We start from the raw sequence: 22006 nt of genomic DNA on the forward strand, positions 1-22006 counted from the left end.
AGGGGGAAAAATTTAACAAACTCTATGTACTTTGTTTATTTTGTGCTATGTTTACATGTTTGTGTGTGTTTGGAATAACATATGATTAAATAAATACCTGGGTTAGTATATGACTGCTGCTGTCATGTTTCTAAAAATCCTGATTTGAAAGAAAGCAGGCTTTTGATGACAGGGTGCAATTAAAGCATCGTAAAAGTTTGGCTCATGGAATCTTGTTTCTATAAATGAGGCTGTCTGTGGAGTAGATAATTAAAGACTTTGTGCTTTGCTCAGTAAGGTGATGTAGTTAATGGGAGTAGCCTGGGGCTGAAGCAGTCAAGTGTTGAGTTTTCAGTATTGAAATTCAGTTTTCGATTGGGATGTGGAGGGACAAGCAGTTTCTCTGAAAACAGTGAGTTTTAATCTATCTGTGAACAGGAGCAGTTTCTCCCAAAACAGATAGTTAAAGATTTGCCTGTGAACAGGACAGGAGCCTTCTTAAAGGCTGGCAGGTAAAACAGTAGTTTGACACAGGCAATAATCTGAAAGCTGGGTCCTGAAGGATATCACTTTCTCATATCAGGGTATCCAAGACATCTATATTAAGCAAGTATTCCTGGGTCTGCTAACTGTGGCCATGATCAAGCGGCCTTGTTGCTCCCGAATTGATGCGATGAGGCCGTTAAACCTTACTACAGGCCTCTCACAACAATTGCGATGCTCAGAATGCCTCACGAGATCTCATGAACAGTTAGGCTCACTTAAATATTTGTCGCCGCCCGGTGCTCCCAAGGCCCGGGGATGAACTCCCATACCTGGGAGACCTTTCCATGGCACTGTCTAGCACTGGTCCACACAAATGTGTACAAGGCATAACAGAACCTGGGGGGGTTTCCCATGCCATCAAAGACCACCAGGTGGTCGGGTTCTGGGCAGGTGCTACACTGGCACTCCCACAGCCAGCCGGGCACCTTGACACTATCATCCGGGGTCCTTGTCATTGCCACCCTGGCACTACCAGGAGGCCTGGGTTGCACCAACAGGCTGGCAGAGGCACTGCCAGAGTGCAAGACTGGCAGTGTTGAAGTGCCCAGGTGCCAGTTTGCCCATGCAAGGGATTGGACCAGGGGATGCCCTGCCCATATGAGGTGGGGTGAGGAGGACCTCGAGGACCTCCTAACAGGTAAGGTGGGGTGTTGAGGGTGGGGAGTCTGGGGGGGGGGGGGCAGTGAGGGAGTCAAGAGATTGGGGTGACATTTAAAAATGGCGCCCCACTGTCTTTCTGCAATGGTGAGCTGAGCTCATCAGTGCAGTAAGTGTGGCCTCACGGAGGTTCATCACCGAGGCCAAAGGAACAGAGTCCCAGTTGATAGCAGGGGCACTCTTGGCACTGTAGGTGCTGAGAAACACCCCAAAAAATGTGTCCAAAATGGGACTCTGTTTTCTTCCTGTATTTACAAATGGATTTTGATCTGAGGTAGGTTCTGTTTTAGTGGAGATAAAGATAGCAGTTAGGAGTCATTGTTCCAATCTATTGTTAAGCATTGTTTAATGGGTAATTGTATGCTATTTTGTTGATGATGCCTCAAGTTAGTAATACTGTTTTAGCAATAAAGTTCATTTTAATAGACCACTTCTCTGTTTGTGCATGGAATCACTCCTGGAGCAAAGTATTCTTTTCTCACAGTCTGACAAATTAAACAAAATACTGGGGTTTCTGTCCAGTATCCCAGCAACTGTTGGGATCTGGTCCGAGATCGTAAAACCAGGCTGTTGATAGAGGAGGATTCAGTGATGGTAATGCCATGGGAAGATGATTGAATTCTCTCTTGTTGAAGGTAGTCATTGCCTGGCCCTTCTGTGGCATGAATCTAACTTGCCACTTAACAGCCCAAACTTGAATTGTGTCCGGGTGTTTCTGTATGGACACAGACATCAGTATCCAGGGAGTCAGAAATGATGTTGAACAATGTGCAATCATGAGTGAGCGTCTCCGCCATCTTTGTTTGTGCCAGGTATGACTCCAGCCAGCAGAGGGTATCCCCCTGATTCCCACTGACTCCAGTCAAATGCCTTTCAACCTTCCAACAATCACTGGTTCATTGCCAACTCTGAGCCATTCAGCCCCCTGAATCATCCAGTTCAGGAGATTATAAAACACCCAGGCCTGGGTGCCCCGATTCAGGTTCCCATGCCAGGTGGGAGTCAAATATTGAGGGTAGTCAGGCTGCAGCTGGGATCCCAAAGTAAGTAAGGAATTGTGGGCAGAGTGTGGGAAAAGTGGGAAGGTCATGGTCAGGTGTGCTGTGCGCATATATGTCAGAGGGCAGCTGGTAGGGATTGGAAGGGTGAGGCAGGAATGGCCTCAATGGGCCATGAGGAGCACGTCTTTATAATCTCAGTTATCCATACCTCTTGAGATCAGAATGATAGGACACGATCCTGGGGATGTCCTGCATATTCACTGGCAATCTATGCTGAGTCACGACCCACTGTCAAAATTGTCTATGTGTACCCTTAATATCATCACTGGGACGTACCTTTGCCATTGGCATTAGGTTCTCTCTCTCTGGGATGGGTGGCCTTTTCTTGGCTAAATTCAAGCAACTTAAACTGGCAGGCAATAGAAGGTAAAACCAAATGAATCTCCTTCCTACCATCTCAAACTAATGCCTGTACCTTTACCACTGGGCAGATGGAGTTAAAATTAACCCATATATGTTGAATGTTGGTAGGCGATTATCAAACTGCAAACACTGTTAACAGGGGCTTTCTTTTTTAATCTATAGATTATAATTAAAGTCCTTTGAATTCGCAATCAAAATGTCTGGCTCAGAAGTCAACCATTTAACCAACTTGCAGCGTTGATTACGCGTAGCCGGTAGCGGGGGATCAACTGTACAAGGAATATATACAGCATGCATAATACTTACAATATACATGTCCATATCCTCACGGTCCAGTGAACGAGTGACAATGATTTCTCCAGACTGGTCGTTGATTTTGAAAACACCCTTTGGTTCCTCCTCCACGCCCTTACCATGGAGTCGAAATTTGATGCCTTCTTTCCTGTCAGTTATGATCTGGAAAATAATGATACATATTATCATACAAGACCTTGAAATGTCACAATTTTGCATTAAAGATTGAAAAGCAACAAAATAACCAAGTGCCCAATAAATAATACAGTACACGTGTAACCAGGGGAACATTACATTCCAATTTTCTGATTTTTCTTTTATTATTTCTGCTGCAGAAATATTTTTGTGCTACTTAGTCTCAGAGGTTGGGCTTTGAAAGCCCTGAGGCGAGGGAGGATAGTTTTAGAGGCAGATTTCCGAAAGAGTAAAAACTTGGTGTGAACTTAAATTCACTAAGGCTCAAACAGCTCTTTTTATGGGCTCCGTTGCATATCCATGATTGGTCAAACGAGACTGAATGAAGGAAATAAGTCATGCCATCTATTTTCTGCATTTACACCATGAGCAGTGTGATGGAACCATCAATTCAGCGAACACGTGTAGTTGGATCTGAACAGAGGCTTTAATACACTTACAATAGAGCCAGCCTATTCATCATTGAACTTCAGGTGAAATGGCAGGCTGGCTCGAAGGCACTGATCTTTATACATCGGTCCCAGGGGGAGGAGTCCTGGGCGGAGCCAAGGGAGGAGCCCAGCACAAACTCTCGCGCACTCCCACAGCGACTCCCCCTGGTGGTCGGGCAGTGCAACTGCACTTACAATGGGTAGATAACGAACATATACATGGAGTGATATTGGCAACTATATATAGTGTGAATCACATTCACCACACAGTGGGCACAGTTTGGCTTAGAGCATTGCTAGGGCTGTGAAGATGGAGAGGCTCGGATATTTTAAAGGCCAGCTTCTGGCTGGGCTTTAATGGGTTGCAGAAACCAGGAAGACATTATAAAAAATATTCTTGCAGTAGGTTTCACAGCCCCGCACAACAATGACGCTGAAGCAGAAGGAGTAAATGCCATTCCATAATGAATGCAGCATAACTCTAGGGCATCTAATGGGGTCAGAGTGGTTACACAGTCGTGAGCAATGCTTGGTGTCTCTTTCCATTTCTTTTCTCTCCACCTTGAGAAATGCCAGGAGTAGCATTACTTTCACTAAAGCAGACTATCAATGGATTAGGCAGATCCTTAATTGTTCCACATGACGATAAATCAGTGCTAAAGGTACAAAGCAATCTAAACAGTTTTCTTTCCCATAATAGTATTTCAATTGCCTGCACTCAGTAATTAAAATCCATTGACCTTCCTTTTGTTTATTGCGACAGAATAATTATTACAAGTGTGCTCAGTGTACAATTTGTGCAAGATTAGGTTGTACTCCGTCTTACATCTAGGATTTCAAGGAGTTATTAGGATTACCAGTGTGCCAATTTAGAAAGAGTTTTAAATATATTGAAGAATTAGCAACCAATTTTAATACTAAACTTTCACTAAGTGTTTGGCAAAATTTGTATTTTCCCTTGTACAGGACCTTGGTTAGGCCTTATTTGGAATATTGTGTACAATTCTGGTCACCACTCTACCAAGAAGGATGTGGATGCTTTGGAGAGAGTACAGAAGCGGTTTACTAGGATGTTGCCTGGTACGGAGGGCATTAGCTATGAGGAGAGGTTAGTAAACTCGGTCTGTTCTCACTGGAACAACGGAGGTTGAGAGGCGACCTGATAGAGGTCTACAAGATTATGAGTGGCATGGACAGAGTGGATAGTCACATGCTCTTTCCTAGGGTGGGCGAGTCAGGTACTAGGGGACATAGGGTTAAAGTGCGTGGGGAAAAGTTTAGAACAGATCTGTGAGGCAAGTCTTTAACACAGAGGGTGGTAAATATATGGAACGCGCTGCCTGGGAAGGTAGAGAGAGCAGATACGATAGCAGCATTTAAGGGGCATCTAGACAAATATATGAATAGGGTGAGAATGGAAGGATAAGTGCACACGGTTGTAGTTGAGGCAGGTACCGTAGTCCCCGCAGGCTTGGAGGGCCAAGGGCCTGTTCCTGTGCTGTATTGTTCTTTGTTCTTGATATTGACTCCAAAGGGTTTAAGTTTACAAAAATGTGTTGCTCGATAACTCATTTATCTTTTTACTGCTGATGACCATTTCAAGTTGCATTCCTGAAAAGTGCATTTAACATATCTCTGAAGTCCAGAAATGCAATGTAATTGACACTGATGAGAATTCCTTTGCGAATCTCAGGCCTTTGGTAATTTTGAGATAGCAATGAAGAACTACAGTGTACCAAATATTCGGACAACATTCCTCTCAGCTCTTTTCCAGTCACACATCTCAGATGCCGTTCCTTCACACTGGCAGGAATATTGCAAAGCTGTTCAAAGCATTTTATTGGCAAAATCACTTAAGCGTGCATCGTCTTGCATCGTGAGATACCTTTCCAGCAGCAGATGCTGCCAGAGATCTCAAATCTAGTATGTGCAATCATTTAAGCTTGTAAGCTAAAAATGGACAAGGCAATGGGCAAACTAATTGAAAGCAGCTTTGATAAACGAGTGGTAATAATTAAGCAATTCCACAAGCAATATTCGATCGCTGGTGCCAAGATTCTGATGCGACCAATAAAATCTGAACATATCACTGAGCTGTTTATCATACTATACTGGCCGATAGCCTAAATCAATGTATTTTATGGATGATCTTTATGGATTCTCATTTAGAGTTCTCAGAGCGTAAATTCAAACAAGAGACCAGAGGGGTCATACAAAAAGAAAAGCAGACAGTTCTCCCATTCATAAAGAGCGCGTGTGTGTGATAATGCCATGTCACCACACACAAATATCAACCAATCTTTTAATCAAAACTTGACGACGAAAGTTTATGTTAGTCGAACTCCTGGAGTTGAACTTGCATTGGAGCAGATTTTAGACATCCAAGTGATCTTTGTTTGCACACGATTCAGCGCATGTTCTTTAACTTTAACTGTGCAACAAATGTTCATTGATGCAAGCTGAGCAAGTTACTATGGTTATGATTGGAAGAGAGAAATCCAGATGGCAGTTCAAGCAAAGCAATGTACTGATTCTAAAAATATATTCTGCATCCTCTCCTCAAACATGCCCTTTTGTTCACATTATTGTTTCATCGTCAAAATAACCTGCAATATTTGCCTCATCCTGTTTACGATATCACCGTACAAATGGTAACAGATGGAGCATTTCAAACATCGTAGCTTGGTTATCTATACTGCACACTAATTCCACTGCGTATTCCTTTATTCCATGTGGAAATCAATCTGAGTCAGCAATTTAATTCTTGGTGGTAGTTGACAATCGAACATATGTTAATCCCCACGTAGTTTATTAGTGATGTGCCCAGAATACTTGGGCACAAACCTGAACGGATGTCCTCGGATCATCTGTACACAGCGGTTAAATAAAGCAGCATACACTTTGGGCTGGATTAATGTGGGGCCGACAGTGGTCTCGCCATTTCTCACCCCCCCCCCCACAAAACCGGAGAACTGGTGGTAAGCCCATGTCAGTTCTGCAGGGGAGGCCCAACAGTATCAAGTGCCCTGTAGGTACTTAAGCGGCCACATTCAGGCATCCCCAACAGTAGAGGACAATGAAAGCTGGCCGTCACCGCCCACCTGGGACCCAGGGATGTCATGCAGGGTGAGTGAGGGTGTGATGGGGGTTGCAGTGTGGGGTCGTGGGAGAGGGAGACAGGGTGTCAGAGGCAAAGGCTTTCAGTGGAGTCGTCTTCCCAATTTTGGGTCCCTTGACTAAACACAGAAGGCCAGACAATGAGCGAACTTCCCAGCCCATCCATCGCCCCCAGACACTGCTTGTAGAGCTATTGGTTTCACTCGGTAGCCTTTTGAAAGTGTGGGAAAGCTGTACGCCACCGTTAAATCAATGAGGCACCGCAAAATTGTGGTGCGTTCACGGATAATAGGTGTCAATTGGTTCATTATGAGGTTCCCCCATTGCTGGGAGACTGATGTGGGGTTTCTGTGATTAAGTGTGCCTGGCCAACATAGTTCCTACTAAGATGTACTTCATTAAACCCAGCTCTTTATGCTGCCCTGTCTTTACTTTTGTTAATGGTTTCCTTTAATCATCCATTCTTTTCCTCTTTCGTGCCTTTATGATGGGATTCTCTGCCATTATCGTGAAGTATTTTTACTAGGTCATGTTATTTTTAATAAATTTAGAGTACCTAATCCATTTTTTCCAATTAAGGGGAAATTTAGCGTGGCCAATCCACCTACTCTGCACATCTTTGGGCTGTGGAGGCTAAACCCACGCAGACACGGGGAGAATGTGCAAACTCAACACGGACAGTGACTCAGAGCCTGTATCGAACCTGGGACCTCGGCGGCGTGAGGCAGCAGTGCTAACCACTGCGCCGCCGTGCTGCCCTTACTAGGTCATGTTGACTAGTGAAACAAAATAATATTGTCCCAAAACATTTGTTGCATAGCAACAGTAACTAAATCAATACCTTGTTTGCATAGCAGTGCTGTCTTTGAAGCCAGGCAGAAAGTTTCACTCCCTGGCCATGATAAATAAGTACTGTCATCACCAATTACAATCAGGTTCACCATTTGCATTGGCAGTCCTCAGGAGGGAGGAAGTAGATTCACAATCTTACCAAAAATATGCAATCTCTAAATAGTTTATTTTACATTTTATACAGAAATGTTTGCATTAACTTTCTGCTCCATCAGATTACAACACATCTGTTTCCCAATCTCTGTTAGACAAGCTGAGCTATCTCACAAGTAAACCCAATTCACATTTGGGTTTACAATGGGCGGACAATTCATCATGAGGTGAATTTTGCTAGCTGGCGGTAAATCTGCTTGTGCAGTTCATCTTGCAGAGGCCTGCAGCTTATGATTGAAAATGTGGAAAGCTGCAATCAGCACAGATAATTTTCATCACACAGGTGATTTGGGAATGTATTCTAATGCAATGTGTGTGTGTAGATGTAAAATGTCACGGCAATCACTTTTTGAGGAAATGCAGCTGTAGGACACGATCTAACTGAATTACAAGAGTCCCGTGTCGAGCGTGTTTAGCCGGGTGTTTCCCGGTGCTCACAGCGCTGAGGAAGACCATGTTATCAAACGGGACTTTGTTGCAATCTGGGGCCTCAGTTGGAAATGCCCTGCTGAGCCTACAATTAGTCCCATTTCCTGCACTGAGGAGCTCCGAACCCCCACCCCCCCAATCCCCGACCACCACCACCACCAACGACATGACCCCTATACACCCTAAGGCCCCAACCCACCTACAAGGGGCTCCCCAGGCCACACCTCACTTTACATAAGCAGGGAACCCCAGGCCTGATCCCAGCAAGGGAAAAATGCCAACCTGGCAGTGCTATCTGGGTACCTTGGCTGGTAGCTCTGCCGGGGTAATGGGCTGGAAGTGTCAAGGTGCCTGGGTAGCACCAGCAGTGCCAGGGTGCCACCCTGCCCAGAGGGTAGCCACCTTTGTGCCTCCAATCACCTATATGAACCTCCCAAGTGCCACTCCATCTGGTCCCCATTTGTGGAGACCAGCACTGAACAGTGCTCGCCCAAGGTCTCCGAGTTGGAGGGGTTAGATCCCCGGGCCTTGGTAGATCAGCAAGCTGCATTTTAGAGTGAGATTAGCTGTCTCACTGTAATATGCAGATTTACCAAATACTGACCCTACCCTAAATGGGCAGGATTCAGATCACGTTAGATCTCACGAGGTGTGGATTGATCCCGGAAGAGGGGTCTCCCGGCATCCATTGACCGCGCCCTCCTTTGGGCGCAATGCAGCTGGTAGATCGCACCCATAATCTCTGAAGGGAGAGGCACTCAGTCAAGTGGAGTGTTTCTCCTGAAGGCCTGCCCACAACTGAGACTTGCAAAATGTTCGGAATCAGAGGGATGGGTTCAGGATCTGGGGTTGTTCTCTTTGGGCACCTGAGCGAAATAAACTTGTACAGTGACAAGGATGGAGCAGACTGACTGGATTGATCCACAGAGGGTTTGCAAGGGCTCTCTGGACCGAATGGGCTTGTTCTGTGCTGTAATGTATGCATAGCCTGGATTTTACAGCCCCGCTCCCACAATGGGATATTACAGTCACGCTGAAGTAAACGGCAATTTAACTGGCCCACCACATCCGCCAATGGGGGTGACACACTGTGACGGGAGCGTAAAATCCAGGCTTGTGACTTTAATTACACCCAAGCGGGTGATTGACCAGTTGACCAAGAGATTTCTCCTCCACCCAGAAAAACACCAGATCCCATTGCCCCTCTATTCCTAAGTAGGCCAAAGTGTCTTCAGGAAAGCTACTCAGTATTCAATAGCTGGAACCATGACACATACATCAATAGGCATGCCAATGCAATTGCTTTCAATAGGTATCTCCACTTTCAATCTTGGGTCAATGACGTCCCAGGCTATAGACATGGGAACTCCAAATTGAGGTAAAGTTTAGCCATGGTCTAAATGAACGGTAACTGAATTGTACAACATATGAATGGCCCAATCCCGCTCCTATATTTGCAAAATAACCCTCAACGAGAGCAAATACAACTGTCATGTCTGTGGTTTCCCCCCAATAGTTCTATATTTTGGCCACCATGCCATGAACATTTTAAAACTCTGAATTGAAATTTGGAAGTCAAGCAATCATTCTCTGTACATTCATTGGCCACTGTGAGGACAATCAGCCTACTGTGAGGCAATAAGGTGTAATTCTAGTAGCAATCACATCTTTGAAGTTGCAGAAAAATATAATATACATTGAAGCATTCAACTTGTATATGGCAATTGATTAAAATCAGAGATCTAAAATGTAATTTATTTAAAATTTATGGATAATAAGAGCAAAGATTAAAGGTAAAGCATGTTTAAAATACCCCTAAATCTTTAATGGGACTAATTTGCCAGCCATGAGGAGATACAAATGTGTGGCACAGCTTGACTCACCCTGATTTCTCAGTCTTCCTCTCAGTGGGAAACCTCTCAGCTTTGTTATTTCCCTTGATGTCCCAGCCAAGTTTTGGAATGTGTCATTTGAGAAAGTGCAGGTAAAGTTCTGTATGTTGCAGACACCTTGCATATGCAATTTTCAAACATCTCAGGGGAAGTTATTTGACTGCAGGCTGTTTTGCAGGCAGATGCTGCAGGTGCCAGATCACACGAGAGGAGCGTTCACTTATCTCAGTAATTCTACTGGGTGACACAGTTTAGTATCGTGACAAGGTTAAAATAGCAAACCAAAATCAAACGTTGGTCAAACAGTTTGCTGTATCTGTAGAACTCAGTCAATTTCTGATTCTGGATATTACTAGAAGTATTCCAAGACTAAACTGCATTAAATCCAGTCCAATAAACAGTTGAGTTGGCAGTATTGCAAGATAATGCAAGATAATCAAATGATTCAGATGACATAAGGCAAAACAATATTCTGTCTCAATCAGCTTGCAAAGGTCATCTGAATCCAATGATGAGATTACAGTTGTCACAACAGTATGTATTCGCTCTCTTGGTTCCTGTAATCAGTAGGTTGTCATGGAAAGAGTCAGTGCTAACCCTTGGAGTGTGTATTCCAATTACAACATTCACACACTCACAGATTTACAATTGCTGGTCTCCCACGTGGCAGGCCTATAGTTTCTTGAATGGATTCAATAATTTAAAGTACAATTGAGGAACTTACAAAGCAAAGGGCTTATAACATGTCGCCACGTTTCTTGTAGTCGAATATCTAGGAAGTATTTGAAACTGGAACAGGTTAACTACATTGGCTGCTTGATGTACTTATTTTCAGAGCCTGGTTTTCAGACTGGCTCTCAACTGATGATTCTTAAAAGGCAAGGGTGTCCTTTCTCTGCTGCTTTTGTCTTGTCAATGCTCTTCTGCCATCTGCCCAGATCTCTTCTGGGTCCGAGGTTAATAAAGGATCACAGTATCAGATGCAAGTTTCAGTCTCATGGTCAATGGCCATTGTCCACACAGAATGCATTCAAGCTAAAGTGCCATTGATATCGGAGTTGGATGGTGACCTTTCACACTTAACTTGTGGATAACGGTTCTTGTCAGCTTGCTTTTGATAAATTGCAAACCAGGAGACACAGAATTAGGGGTCCACTGACTCCTTGATTAAGTGATGAATCATGTCTGGTGTGAATTCCATACATAACAGTCATTTTGGAATGTCCATTCCAAAAGGAGGCCATTGATATACAAAAGGATATAGAATGGAAACCATGGGAAAACTTTTCCGCAGAGGCTTCAGGACCCTGTAATCAAGCCGAAAGGGGGGTCAGAAGACTGCATTTTGTGGGAAGTAGTCCCTCTTTCTGATTTTCCTCAAAGTGGCCAATGAAAGTACAGAGGGCAGGCGCATCATCCTATCGACTCTGCAGCTGGAGGACCAGATGTGTTTCAGCTTGACTCCAATGGAAAGAAAGTAGTTCATAGAATTCAAGTTCAAAGCATTTACATTGCAGAAGGAAACCATTCGGCGCATTGAGACTGCACGAGCCCTTGGAAAGAGCACCCTACGTAAAACCACACCTCCACCCTATCCCCGTAACCCAGTAACCCCACCTCATCTTTTTGGACACTAAGGGCAATTTATCATGGTCAATCCACCTAACCTGCACATCTTTGGACTGTGGGAGGAAACTGGAGCACCCGGAGAAAACTCACACAGACACGGGGAGGAAGTGCAAACTCCACACAGACAGTCACCCGAGGCCACAATTGAACCCAGGTCCCTGGAGCAGTGAGGTAGCAGTGCTGACCATTGTGCTACCCCTCCAAAGTAAGTGAGAGGGAAATTCAAAATGGAGATAGTCTCTCTCCACTTCTTTATCCACATCCTTTGCAGGACGTACAGCAAGCAAGCCAAGAGTGCCTCTTGGTCTTCCTGGAGAATTGGCGGCCTCTAGACCTAAAATGTCTGCCACACACACAAGAACCTGGAGGCCAAGTGTAAATTGCAATCAACCTCCTTTTAATCAGGTTCAAGTGGCCCTGAATGAGTTGAGTTGGCTGCTCACCCAGCTGCACATTCCATCCCACCTCTCCGAACACGGCCCGGAGGTAAACTGGAGCTGGGGACTGGCTGGCGGTTATTTTACCTCCTGCCCACCTCTGTTCCCGGTCGATCAGGGATCACACCTCTGCCCCGTCGATTGACCAAAATCCTAATCTAATAAAACAAATCCAGAAGTTCCAAGATACTTTGCGTACCATAACTCTGAAATCCAAATAGGCTTAACCATGGAACATGTCATCCTCGATGTTTATGGCCTAATAGGCTGGATGGCTACTTGTCAATCAGCAAGGAGGTGTTGGGCGGAATGACGTCCTTCGGTGCTGCACATTTCCATGATTCAATGAAATCATTGTAAATGTTGAACTAACGCTCTCATATTTGTCAACCTTGATTTATTGCTACCTTACTCTCTGCTGACTGACTGTCAAAGGTGAACCTTTGAGACAAAGTTCAAATAAAGTGCAAGCAATTTATTTCCCTGTAAACGACATGAGTATCTGCCTTTACTGTATTCAACAATAGTGCCGTCACTGAATCATAGATTATGGTGTGCGCTTTCTAGCACCGGAATATTTTATTCCTCCAAAGTGTTTCCAAAGCAGGTGGAGTGAATCAGATGAATCGCTGCTGGTTATTGTCCACTCATATAAGCACTCATGTGCTTCTCTTAACTGGGTTATGACATGACATAGAACATAGAACAGTACAGCACAGAACAGGCCCTTCGGCCCTCGATGTTGTGCCGAGCAATGATCATCCCACTTAAACTCACGTAACCCGTATCCCAACAATCCCCCCATTAACCTTACACTACGGGCAATTTAGCATGGCCAATCCACCTAACCCGCACATCTTTGGACTGTGGGAGGAAACCGGAGCACCCGGAGGAAACCCACGCACACACGGGGAGGACGTGCAGACTCCACACAGACAGTGACCCAGCCGGGAATCGAACCTGGGACCCTGGAGCTGTGAAGCATTGATGCTAACCACCATGCTACCGTGAGGCCCCGTGACCTGGTAACTGTTTCAACTGTGGTCAATGCTTCAGCAACTGATAGCCCTGGAGCACTTAATTACTTGAATACAAGACTCCATTTCCTGCCTCCATATTTAGTCAACTCCATTGTTCATCTTTCCAGCCAGGCACGTTGTGCCTCAAATTAACAATCCAAATTCAACCAATCAAATCAATTATTTTTTTGAATCTGCTCGATCATTCTCTCATTCTTTATAATATTATAAAGAATGAGAGTATCATAGAATTCCTACAGTCCAGAAGGAGGCCATTCGGCCCATCGAGTCTGCACCAACCTTCCGAAAGTGCACCATCCCCCACCCACTCCCCTGCCCTATCCCTGTACTCCTACCTAACTATTGGACAATGTGGGGTCATTTGTCATGGCCAATCCACCCAACTTGCACATCTTTGGACTGTGGGAGGAAACCTGAGCACCTGGAGGAAACCCACGCAGAGGCGGGGAGAACGTGCAAACTCCACACAGTCACCCAAAGTTGGAATCGAACCCGGGTCCTGGTGCTGTGAAGCAGCAGCGCTGACCAATATGCCGCCCCATCAATTTCTTATGAATGCATTCATTAGTAATATGGCATGGCTTGTTTTAAAGCCACATTTCAGACAGAGAAAAACATATAAAAGAAGAACTTTTCAATGAAATTTGGCTTCACAAGATATAATATTGGGGATATAATATAATGGGATAGGAATATCTTTCATTATCAGCAGCAACAGAGAGGTCAGCGACCTTACAGTGGGCTGACAGCCTGTGAGGCTTTGAACGAGGCCTGCGCAGGGAGTTCTGGTCAATAGTGATCGAGGGAAGCAGTGGGGAAACTCTCAGCCTCCAGGCCAGGGCTGAGGCGAACAACAGGCAGGCAGCAACCAACCAAAGAAGGAACAGAGCCAGTACAAGGCAAACCAGATAAAGCCAGAAACAACTTGGCAGCCAGCCAGGAGACCATGCTGCTGTTGAGGTTGGAGTTCCAACCACCCAAATGAGAGGTGTGTCGATTGGTTGGTCATGAAGCACATCAACTCCATACTCCCAGGATGCCAAGATCCACTGCAATTTGCATACTGCCGCAACAGGTCCACAGCAGATGCCATCTCCCTGGCTCTACACTCATCCCTGGAGCATCTCGACAACAAGGACTCCTATATCAGACTCCTATTTATTGACTACAGCTCTGCCTTCAACACCATGACACCCGGCCAAACTCATGTCAAAGCTCCAAAACCTCACTCTGCAACTGTATTCTCGGCTTTCTGACCCACAGACCACAATCAGTAAGAATAAACAACAACACCTCCTCCACGATAGTCCTCAATACCGTGGCCCTGCAAGGCTGCGTACCTAGCCCCCTACTATATATCCCTATACATACACGACTGCATGGCAAAATCTGTTTCCAACTCCATCTACAAGTTTTCTGACGACACCATAGTGGGTCAGATCTCGAAAAATAACGAGTCAGAATACAGGAGGGAGATAGAGAACCTCGGGGAGTGGTGTAACAACAACAATCTATCCCTCAATGCCAACAAAACTAAAGAGCTTGTCATTGACTTCAGGAAGCAAAGTACTCTACACACCCCTGTCAGCATCAACGGTGCCGAGGTGGAGATGGTTGACAGCTTCAAATTCCTAGGTGTCCACATCATCAAAAATCTGTCCTGGTCCACCCACGTCAACATTACCACCAAGAAACTGCAACAGCGCCTTTATTTCCTCAGGAAACTAAGGAAATACAGCATGTCCACATTGACTCTTACCAATTTTTACAGATGCACCATGGAAAGCTTCCTATCTGGCTGCACCACAGCCTGGTATGGCAACTGCTCGGCCCAAGACCACAAGAAACTTCAGAGAGTCGTGAAAAAAGCCTAGCCCATCACATTAACCCACCGCCCATACATTGACTTTATCTCCACCTCCCGCTGCCTTGGGAAAGCGGGCAGCATAATCAAAGACCCCTCCCACCTGGCCTACTCACTCTTCCAACTTCTTCCATCGGGCAGGAGATACAAAAGTCTGAGAACACGCATGTACATGTTCAAAAACACCTTCTCCGCTGTTGCCAGACTCATAAACAACCTTCTTATGAATTGACCTGATTAATACTACACTCCTGGATGCTTCCCCCGGTGTCTATGTGTTTACATTGTGTACCTTTGTGTTGCCCTATTATGTATTTTCTATTATTTTCATGTACTAAATGATCTGTTTGAGCTGCTTGCAGAAAAATACTTTTCACTGTATTTTGGTACACGTGACAATAAACAAATCCGATCTAATCCAATCCAAGAGCCAGGCAGGTGCCGGCGTGGTTTTCAGGGAACATCAGGGCGACTCAATCTGAGGCGAGGAGTGAGGTGCGCTGGGCAGCAACCAGACCGGTAGTGCTGGGCTGCGTATTGGCACCGGCGCTGCATGGAGCACTCTGGCACTCAGGCGCCGTGCTGGCCCCCTGTGGGCCACTGAATTGCTCGGCCAGGAGGCCCATTGACACCCGGCGGGAAACACTCCGGTGTTTACGTCGACGCCAACACTTAGCCGGTTTTTTGGAGAAACCCGGTCTATGAATCTGGCAGTCAAAAAAACGCAGAAAGTTTCAGGCGAAGCAAGAGAACAAAGCTAGGCAAAAATACTGTTTCGTACTTTACGTTAAAAGTATTGAGCAGTGCCCAAACTGCACATTCGTCCTCAAGAACAACATCCACAAAAGGCTTTTTTGATGATTTCGACCTGTTGATATCCAGAGACAACACATCTCCTGAAAAACTTGTACAAGATGTGGACTCTGAAATGGGAATGGACCTACAAAATACTGCTAAAGCTTATTGTTCTTCTGCTGCTGAAGTGAGGGAAGAAACGTACCCTGAAAACATTGCGCTACGGCCAAAGTCTGTCCCACAGAGTGTGATTGAACATTTTGTAAGAAATAGACTAGAGAACATAGGCATCATGGAAAATTTGAGAAAAGCGTTTGCGATTCAAGGTATCCCTTCATGAGTCCCATTTCCTGAGGATGAAGAGAATTGGTATGTTGGAAAGGAGAAAATGGTTGATTTTTTTGAAAAATGCAAAAGCAGTCCCCTGTAATGTTTGCAATTTATTCCCTCACACTGATGAAGGGAAATAATCACTTGCTCACGAGTAGTCTAACTGGTGAAATGTTGGAAGAGATATTGCTGATCATGAAACTTCCAAAAGTCATATGAAGGCTCTGTGTGCATTCGTTCAAAATGTAAATTATCTGGAAGAACTGATTCTGGGCGTGATCCAACCAAACAAATCCAGAGCCCGTTCTGGGTAGGATTAGAGGGGCCGTTAGATAGCGCTCCTACCTAACAGCACTCTGGGTTTTTTGGGGGCCTCAACGGGGAATGCCTGGCCGAGGCCGCACTCAGTCACTGAGATAGAATTTACAGTGCAGAAGGAGGCCATTTGGCCCATCGAGTCTGCACCGGCTCTTGGAAAGAGCACCCTACCCCTACCAAGGTCAACACCTCCACCCTATCCCCATAACTCAATAGCCCCACCCAACACTAAGGGCAATTTTGGACACTAAGGGCAATTTATCATGGCCAATCCACCTAACCTGCACATCTTTGGACTGTGGGAGGAAACCGGAGCACCCGGAGGAAACCCACGCACACACGGGGAGGATGTGCAGACTCCGCACAGACAGTGACCCAAGTCGGAGTCGAACCTGGGACCCTGGAGCTGTGAAGCGATTGTGCTATCCACAATGCTACCGTGCTGCCCAGGTAGCAGGAAGCGCCATTTTTAAATGCCACCGTGATCTTTCACCATCCCCCCCCCCCCCCCCCCCCCCCCCCCCCCCCCCCGCAACACAACCCCAGACACCCCAATGGCCCAGCTCACCTGTTGGGGAGTATTCAAGTCCCGCACACCCCATCTCATTGGGTGTGTTCACCCTCGGGCCTGATCCCTTGTGCAGGCAAAATGCCATTTGGGCACCTTGACACCGCCAACCTGCCACCCTGGTGGCACTGTCAGGGTGCCAGGTGGGCATTTCCAAGGTGCCCATGTGCCATCAACAGTGCCAGGGTGCTACCTTGCCCAGATTCCAACCACCCAGGGGTCTACAATCGTCTGGAAGACCACCCAAAGCGCTGTTCCGCATGGTCTCCATTTCTGCGGACCCGTGCTAAACAGCACCCAGCTGGCGTCTCCTCAACGAGGCCGGTAGATCCCGGGAGCCGGTTCAATCTAGCGTCAATATAGTTAAATGAGATTTTAAATTTACGTAACTCTGCAAGTCGAGGTCCCACTCAATGTGGGCAGGATCTAGATCGTGTCATCTCGCGAGATCATGTGGAATTAGGCCACTCGGTCCATCGAGTCTGCTCCGCCATTCAATCATGGCTGATATTTGGGAAAATAGATCTAATGGAGCAGTGGAAGAAGATTAAGGGGCTGAACGCCCTCCTCCTGTTCCTCTGTTGAAATCTATTTTGAATTGGAGTTAACATAGCTGTGTAACAAAAAAATTGCTGTCAACTACCGCCATCTGTGAACGGAGGCAAAATGCCCAGAGTGTTAAGGATATATGCAGTAAGTGGAAAATACATGAAGTAGGAACCACTTACAGCTCAGCACAATGATATGGCGATCTCATCAGCCACCTGAAAATCAAACCTGTTTCTCTTTTAAGTGGTTTAAAAAGCAATGAAAAGGATGCATGTACCCAGTAAGTGCACACCATTTACAGGCCCTCGCACACTTCCATTACTGTCAAAGCAAAATTGCAAACAGGACAATTTGTTCTGACACAGCTTTGCTTTTCACTCATGTAGGCCTGATCCAACCTCAGAACAAACATAAGAGCTACAAGCGCATGTAAAGGATCATCACTGAAAATGAGTCTTGATCCGCTCCCCAAGGCACAGTTCACAACATAATACTACCTGTGTGGATCAGTGTTTAAATGAAGTTAACATGGATCACCGTTCATTTGTCACCATGGTCACCATCATGTTACTTTTGAAAGCAAACAATAGATGTCAATCTATTTCAAAGCCTTAATCAAGAATAAAGCTCCCACACCAAGAAAAGGTCAAAAGAATGCCATTGTCCCGTACCAGCCTCCCCGAACAGGTGCCGGAATGTGGCGACTAGGGGCTTTTCACAGTAACGTCTTTGAAGCCTACTTGTGACAATAAGCGATTTTCATTTCATTTCATTTTCACTTCATTTCATTTCATTCATTTCGTTTAGATTGCCCATGCAAAGTGATATCTGCCATAAACTACAACTGGAATATTCAATAAAACTCTCGTCTCTACCTAACCAGGTCAGTGCATTATGATCATCTCTAGGTTTCGACAGGAAAGTCAAAATGAACAGCATGAAATAACTACCAGTCATAATGGTCAAAGGGTAATTTTCCCTCTCTAATCCATAAGACCATAAGACATAGGAGCAGAATTAGGCCACTCGGCCCATCGAGTCTGCTCCGCCATTCAATCATGGCTGATATTTTTCTCATCCCCATTCTCCTGCCTTCACCCCATGACCCGGATCCCCTTAACCCCTGAACCCTTATTGACCAAAAAGCTGTCAAAAAACATTTATCAATCCAGGTATGCCCACCACCAAGTACCATATCCTCAAGCTTTAACTAAAAATTAAAATAACATAAAAGAAAGACATAACTGTTGTGTCTACCATCATTTGTGTTCTGTACATACGCGACAATATGAAAACAGGATGTAATCAAAGATAACTGTAGAGAGGACAGATCTTTCATCAGTTTGATCCTAATGGTTTTTGGGAAAAGGCATCACGGGTGCGATTCTCCCAAAGGGAGACTAAGTGCCGACGCCGGAGGGGAAAGAGTGCGTCTCTTAGAGACGCCGGTCCGACGATCGGTGGGCACCGATCACGGGCCAGTCACCTCACGAGCACGCCCGTGGTGCTCGATCCTCTCTCCGCCCCCCACAGGCCCCACACTTACCTGTCGCACGATGTTCACGCCGGCAGCGACCAGGTGTGGTTGCCGCTGGCGTGAACCCATCAGGGCCGTCAGGCCGCTCGGCCCATCCGTGCCGGAGAACCGCCGGTCACCGGGAAAAACGGCGAGCGGCGATTCTCCGAGCGGCGTGTCAATTTTGGGGGGGGTGGGAGAATCGCGGAGGATGCCAGGGCGGCGTGGCGTCATTCGCCCGGCCCTCCCGCGATACTCCCACCCGGCGTGCAGAGCGGAGAATCGCGCCCCACGTGTTTTCTATGGCATAATGTTCACTACATGAACACTACTTCAATAAATGATGGTTAATTTTGAATTTACAATGGTTAGCACTGCTGCCTCAAGGTCCCGTGGATCCGAGTTTGATCCTGGCCGTCACTGTCCGCATGGAGTTTGCACATTCTCCGTGTCCGTGTGGGTCTCACCCCCACAACCCAAAGATGTGCAGGGTTAGGTGGATTGGCCATGCTAAATTGCCTCATAATTGAAACAAAATAATTGGCTACTCTAAATTTATTTTTAAAAACTTTGAATTTGAACTTCTCCATACAAGAAACAGATTCAACTGAAACACCAATTGAGATACAGGACAGACATATAGGGCACGATTCTCCGAGCCCCACGCCGCCCGGAGAATCGCCGCAACTGAGCCACGCCGCCCCGATGCCGACGCACGATTCTCTGAGGTGCGGAGAATCGGCAGCATTTGCACCGGCGCATTTAACGCGGCGCCGGTCGTGGGCCGCTGTGCGCGGCCAGACCGGCGATTCTCTGGCCCGGACGGGCCGAGCGGAAAAAGCAGAGTCCCGCCAGCGCCGTCCACACCTGGTCGCTGCCAGCGGGAACTCTGCGTGAAGGGTCCAGGGGGGCCTCCGATGGGCTCTGGCCCACGATCGGCGGGCCGGCATCTCCCCCCATGGGCCTACTTTGTTGCGCGGCCGGCCCCTGAACTCCCACGCCATGTTGCGTCGGGGCCATGTTGTGCGCTGAAGAAGTCCCCCACGCATACGCGGGTTGGCGCGGCCCAACTGCGCACGCGCGGGTCGGCACGGCGCCCATTTGGTGCCAGGGAGGGAGGCAGGAGCGGCATGAACTGCTCTAGCACCATAGTGACCCCCTGCCAGAATCGGTAGTCCCGCGCCCATTTCGCACCGTCGCGTTCACGATGGCGCGAACACTCTGCCTCCATTTCGGAGAATTGCTCCCAGATAACATACAGTGCAGAAGGAGGCCATTCAGCCCATCGAGTCTGCACCGACCCACTTACCCTATCCCCCGAACCCAATAACCCCTCCTAATCTTTTTGGACACTAAAGGCAATTTCCATGGCCAATCCACCTAACCCGCACGTCTTTGGAGTGTGGGAGGAAATCGGAGCACCTAGAGGAAACCCACGCAGACACGGGAGAACGTGCAGACTCTGCACAGACAGTGACCCAGTGGAGAATCGAACCTGGGACCCTGGCGCTGTGAAGCCAAAGTGCTAACCACTATGCTACCATGCTGACATTTTACCTCATCACCCAAAAATGTGTCAGGAACTAGGGGTGGGATTCTCCAATAATGGGGCTATGTCCCCACTCCAGCGCCAAAACACGGGCGTTTCACTCTGGACTTGCCTGAAGAAAGTCCAGAGTGATTCTCCTACCTGAAGGGGGCTAGCAAGGCCTGAAGTACTCCGGGTAGCTCTGGCTGCCGATACAGGGCCCTGCACTTCCAGTCGTGAGTCTGCGCATGCGCACGGCGGCAGCCACCAGCGGCCGCCCCATGCGACATGGCGGACTTGCACTGCGGAGCGGTCTCGAAAATATAGGCACCCCCGAGATCGGTGGCCCAAGATCGCTAGCCTGGTCATCTGCGAGATCCCCCCCCCCCCGGTGAACGATCCCCCCAGTCCGCAGCCGCCACTGGCCATTCCCGACAGGCAAAACATGGTGAGAACCACGCTGTCAGAAACTCGGTCAGTTGTCATTGGAGAATCGCCGTAGGGGCCTCTGTCAATGGTCCCCTATCCGCACAGCGTATGAATGATTCGAGGTGATCCTCTGGGGACCGGAGAATTGCGGGAACGGCGTCACGCCGGATATCGCCGTCAACGCCCATTCTCCGCCCCCGCACCAATCGTGATTTTGGCTTGGAGGCTCGGAGAATTCCGCCCTAGGTAGTTCATGGAGTTGGCTTTATTGTGATTTCTTAACTTTTTGTGTATTCATTACGGGATGTGGCTGGGCCAGCATTCATTGCCCATCCCTAATTGCCCGTGAATTGAGCAGCTTGAATAAAGGCCGAGAAGGTTCCTCCAAAATGTAGAAATCATTCAAACAATGAAAGCATGCTCTCAGAACAAGCCGTGTGAGAAACGTTCTTTCACTTCAGTAAGGAAGCAGCATCATTGCTTCAGTATTCATAGCCTTTATAGCCTGCAAGTTCACAGAGTCATCAATCCTCATTGTGTCCTCACCTTGTTAATGGTGTCAAACCTCAGCACCTATCCTAAAAATGAGAAACTTTGCTACTGCTATTTGTACTCACATATGCATTGAGGTTGCACAATGGACTGTTCATGGCACATGTGCAATAACTTGGCTTAAAACGTAATCACACCTCGGCTGTTGAATAGATCGGCTCCAAAGATCCTGGTTTCCCAGCGTCGCAGTTAGGGGGGACTGCTATCATGTGCTGGGGAATCCCTCGAGAATGTTCCCACGGAAAGATTAACCCAGCAATTGCCCAGAAGTGCTAACTTCCTCGGGCCACTAGGCTGGGAACCACCCGACATAAACAATTTAAATCACTAACTTTGGATGGTTCTGCCAGTTTTACTCTGATAAGTTACTCTGTAAGAGCTCGAGGAAAACAATCTTCTAGCTCCAGAATAACTATTTAAAGACCCAGAGCCAGCCTGATACAGGACACCCCACAAAAACACAGCTCCTCAGGGAACCCACC

General features: G+C 46.9%; 1 protein-coding gene across 2 annotated transcripts in view; it reads right to left on the reverse strand.

Annotated features, from left to right (window-relative positions):
* cdh13 (cadherin 13, H-cadherin (heart)) overlaps positions 1-22006 on the reverse strand; it is a 1126050-nt gene that overhangs the window by 625568 nt on the left and 478476 nt on the right. For both annotated transcript variants that reach the window (XM_038806328.1, XM_038806329.1), the window contains one exon: positions 2913-3062. In XM_038806328.1, the coding sequence (XP_038662256.1) occupies positions 2913-3062 (150 nt within the window). The remainder of the gene's footprint in view (positions 1-2912; positions 3063-22006) is intronic.

The sequence above is a fragment of the Scyliorhinus canicula genome, chromosome 9, assembly GCF_902713615.1.
Source record: "Scyliorhinus canicula chromosome 9, sScyCan1.1, whole genome shotgun sequence".
In the NCBI taxonomy this organism is placed as follows: Eukaryota; Metazoa; Chordata; class Chondrichthyes; order Carcharhiniformes; family Scyliorhinidae; genus Scyliorhinus; species Scyliorhinus canicula.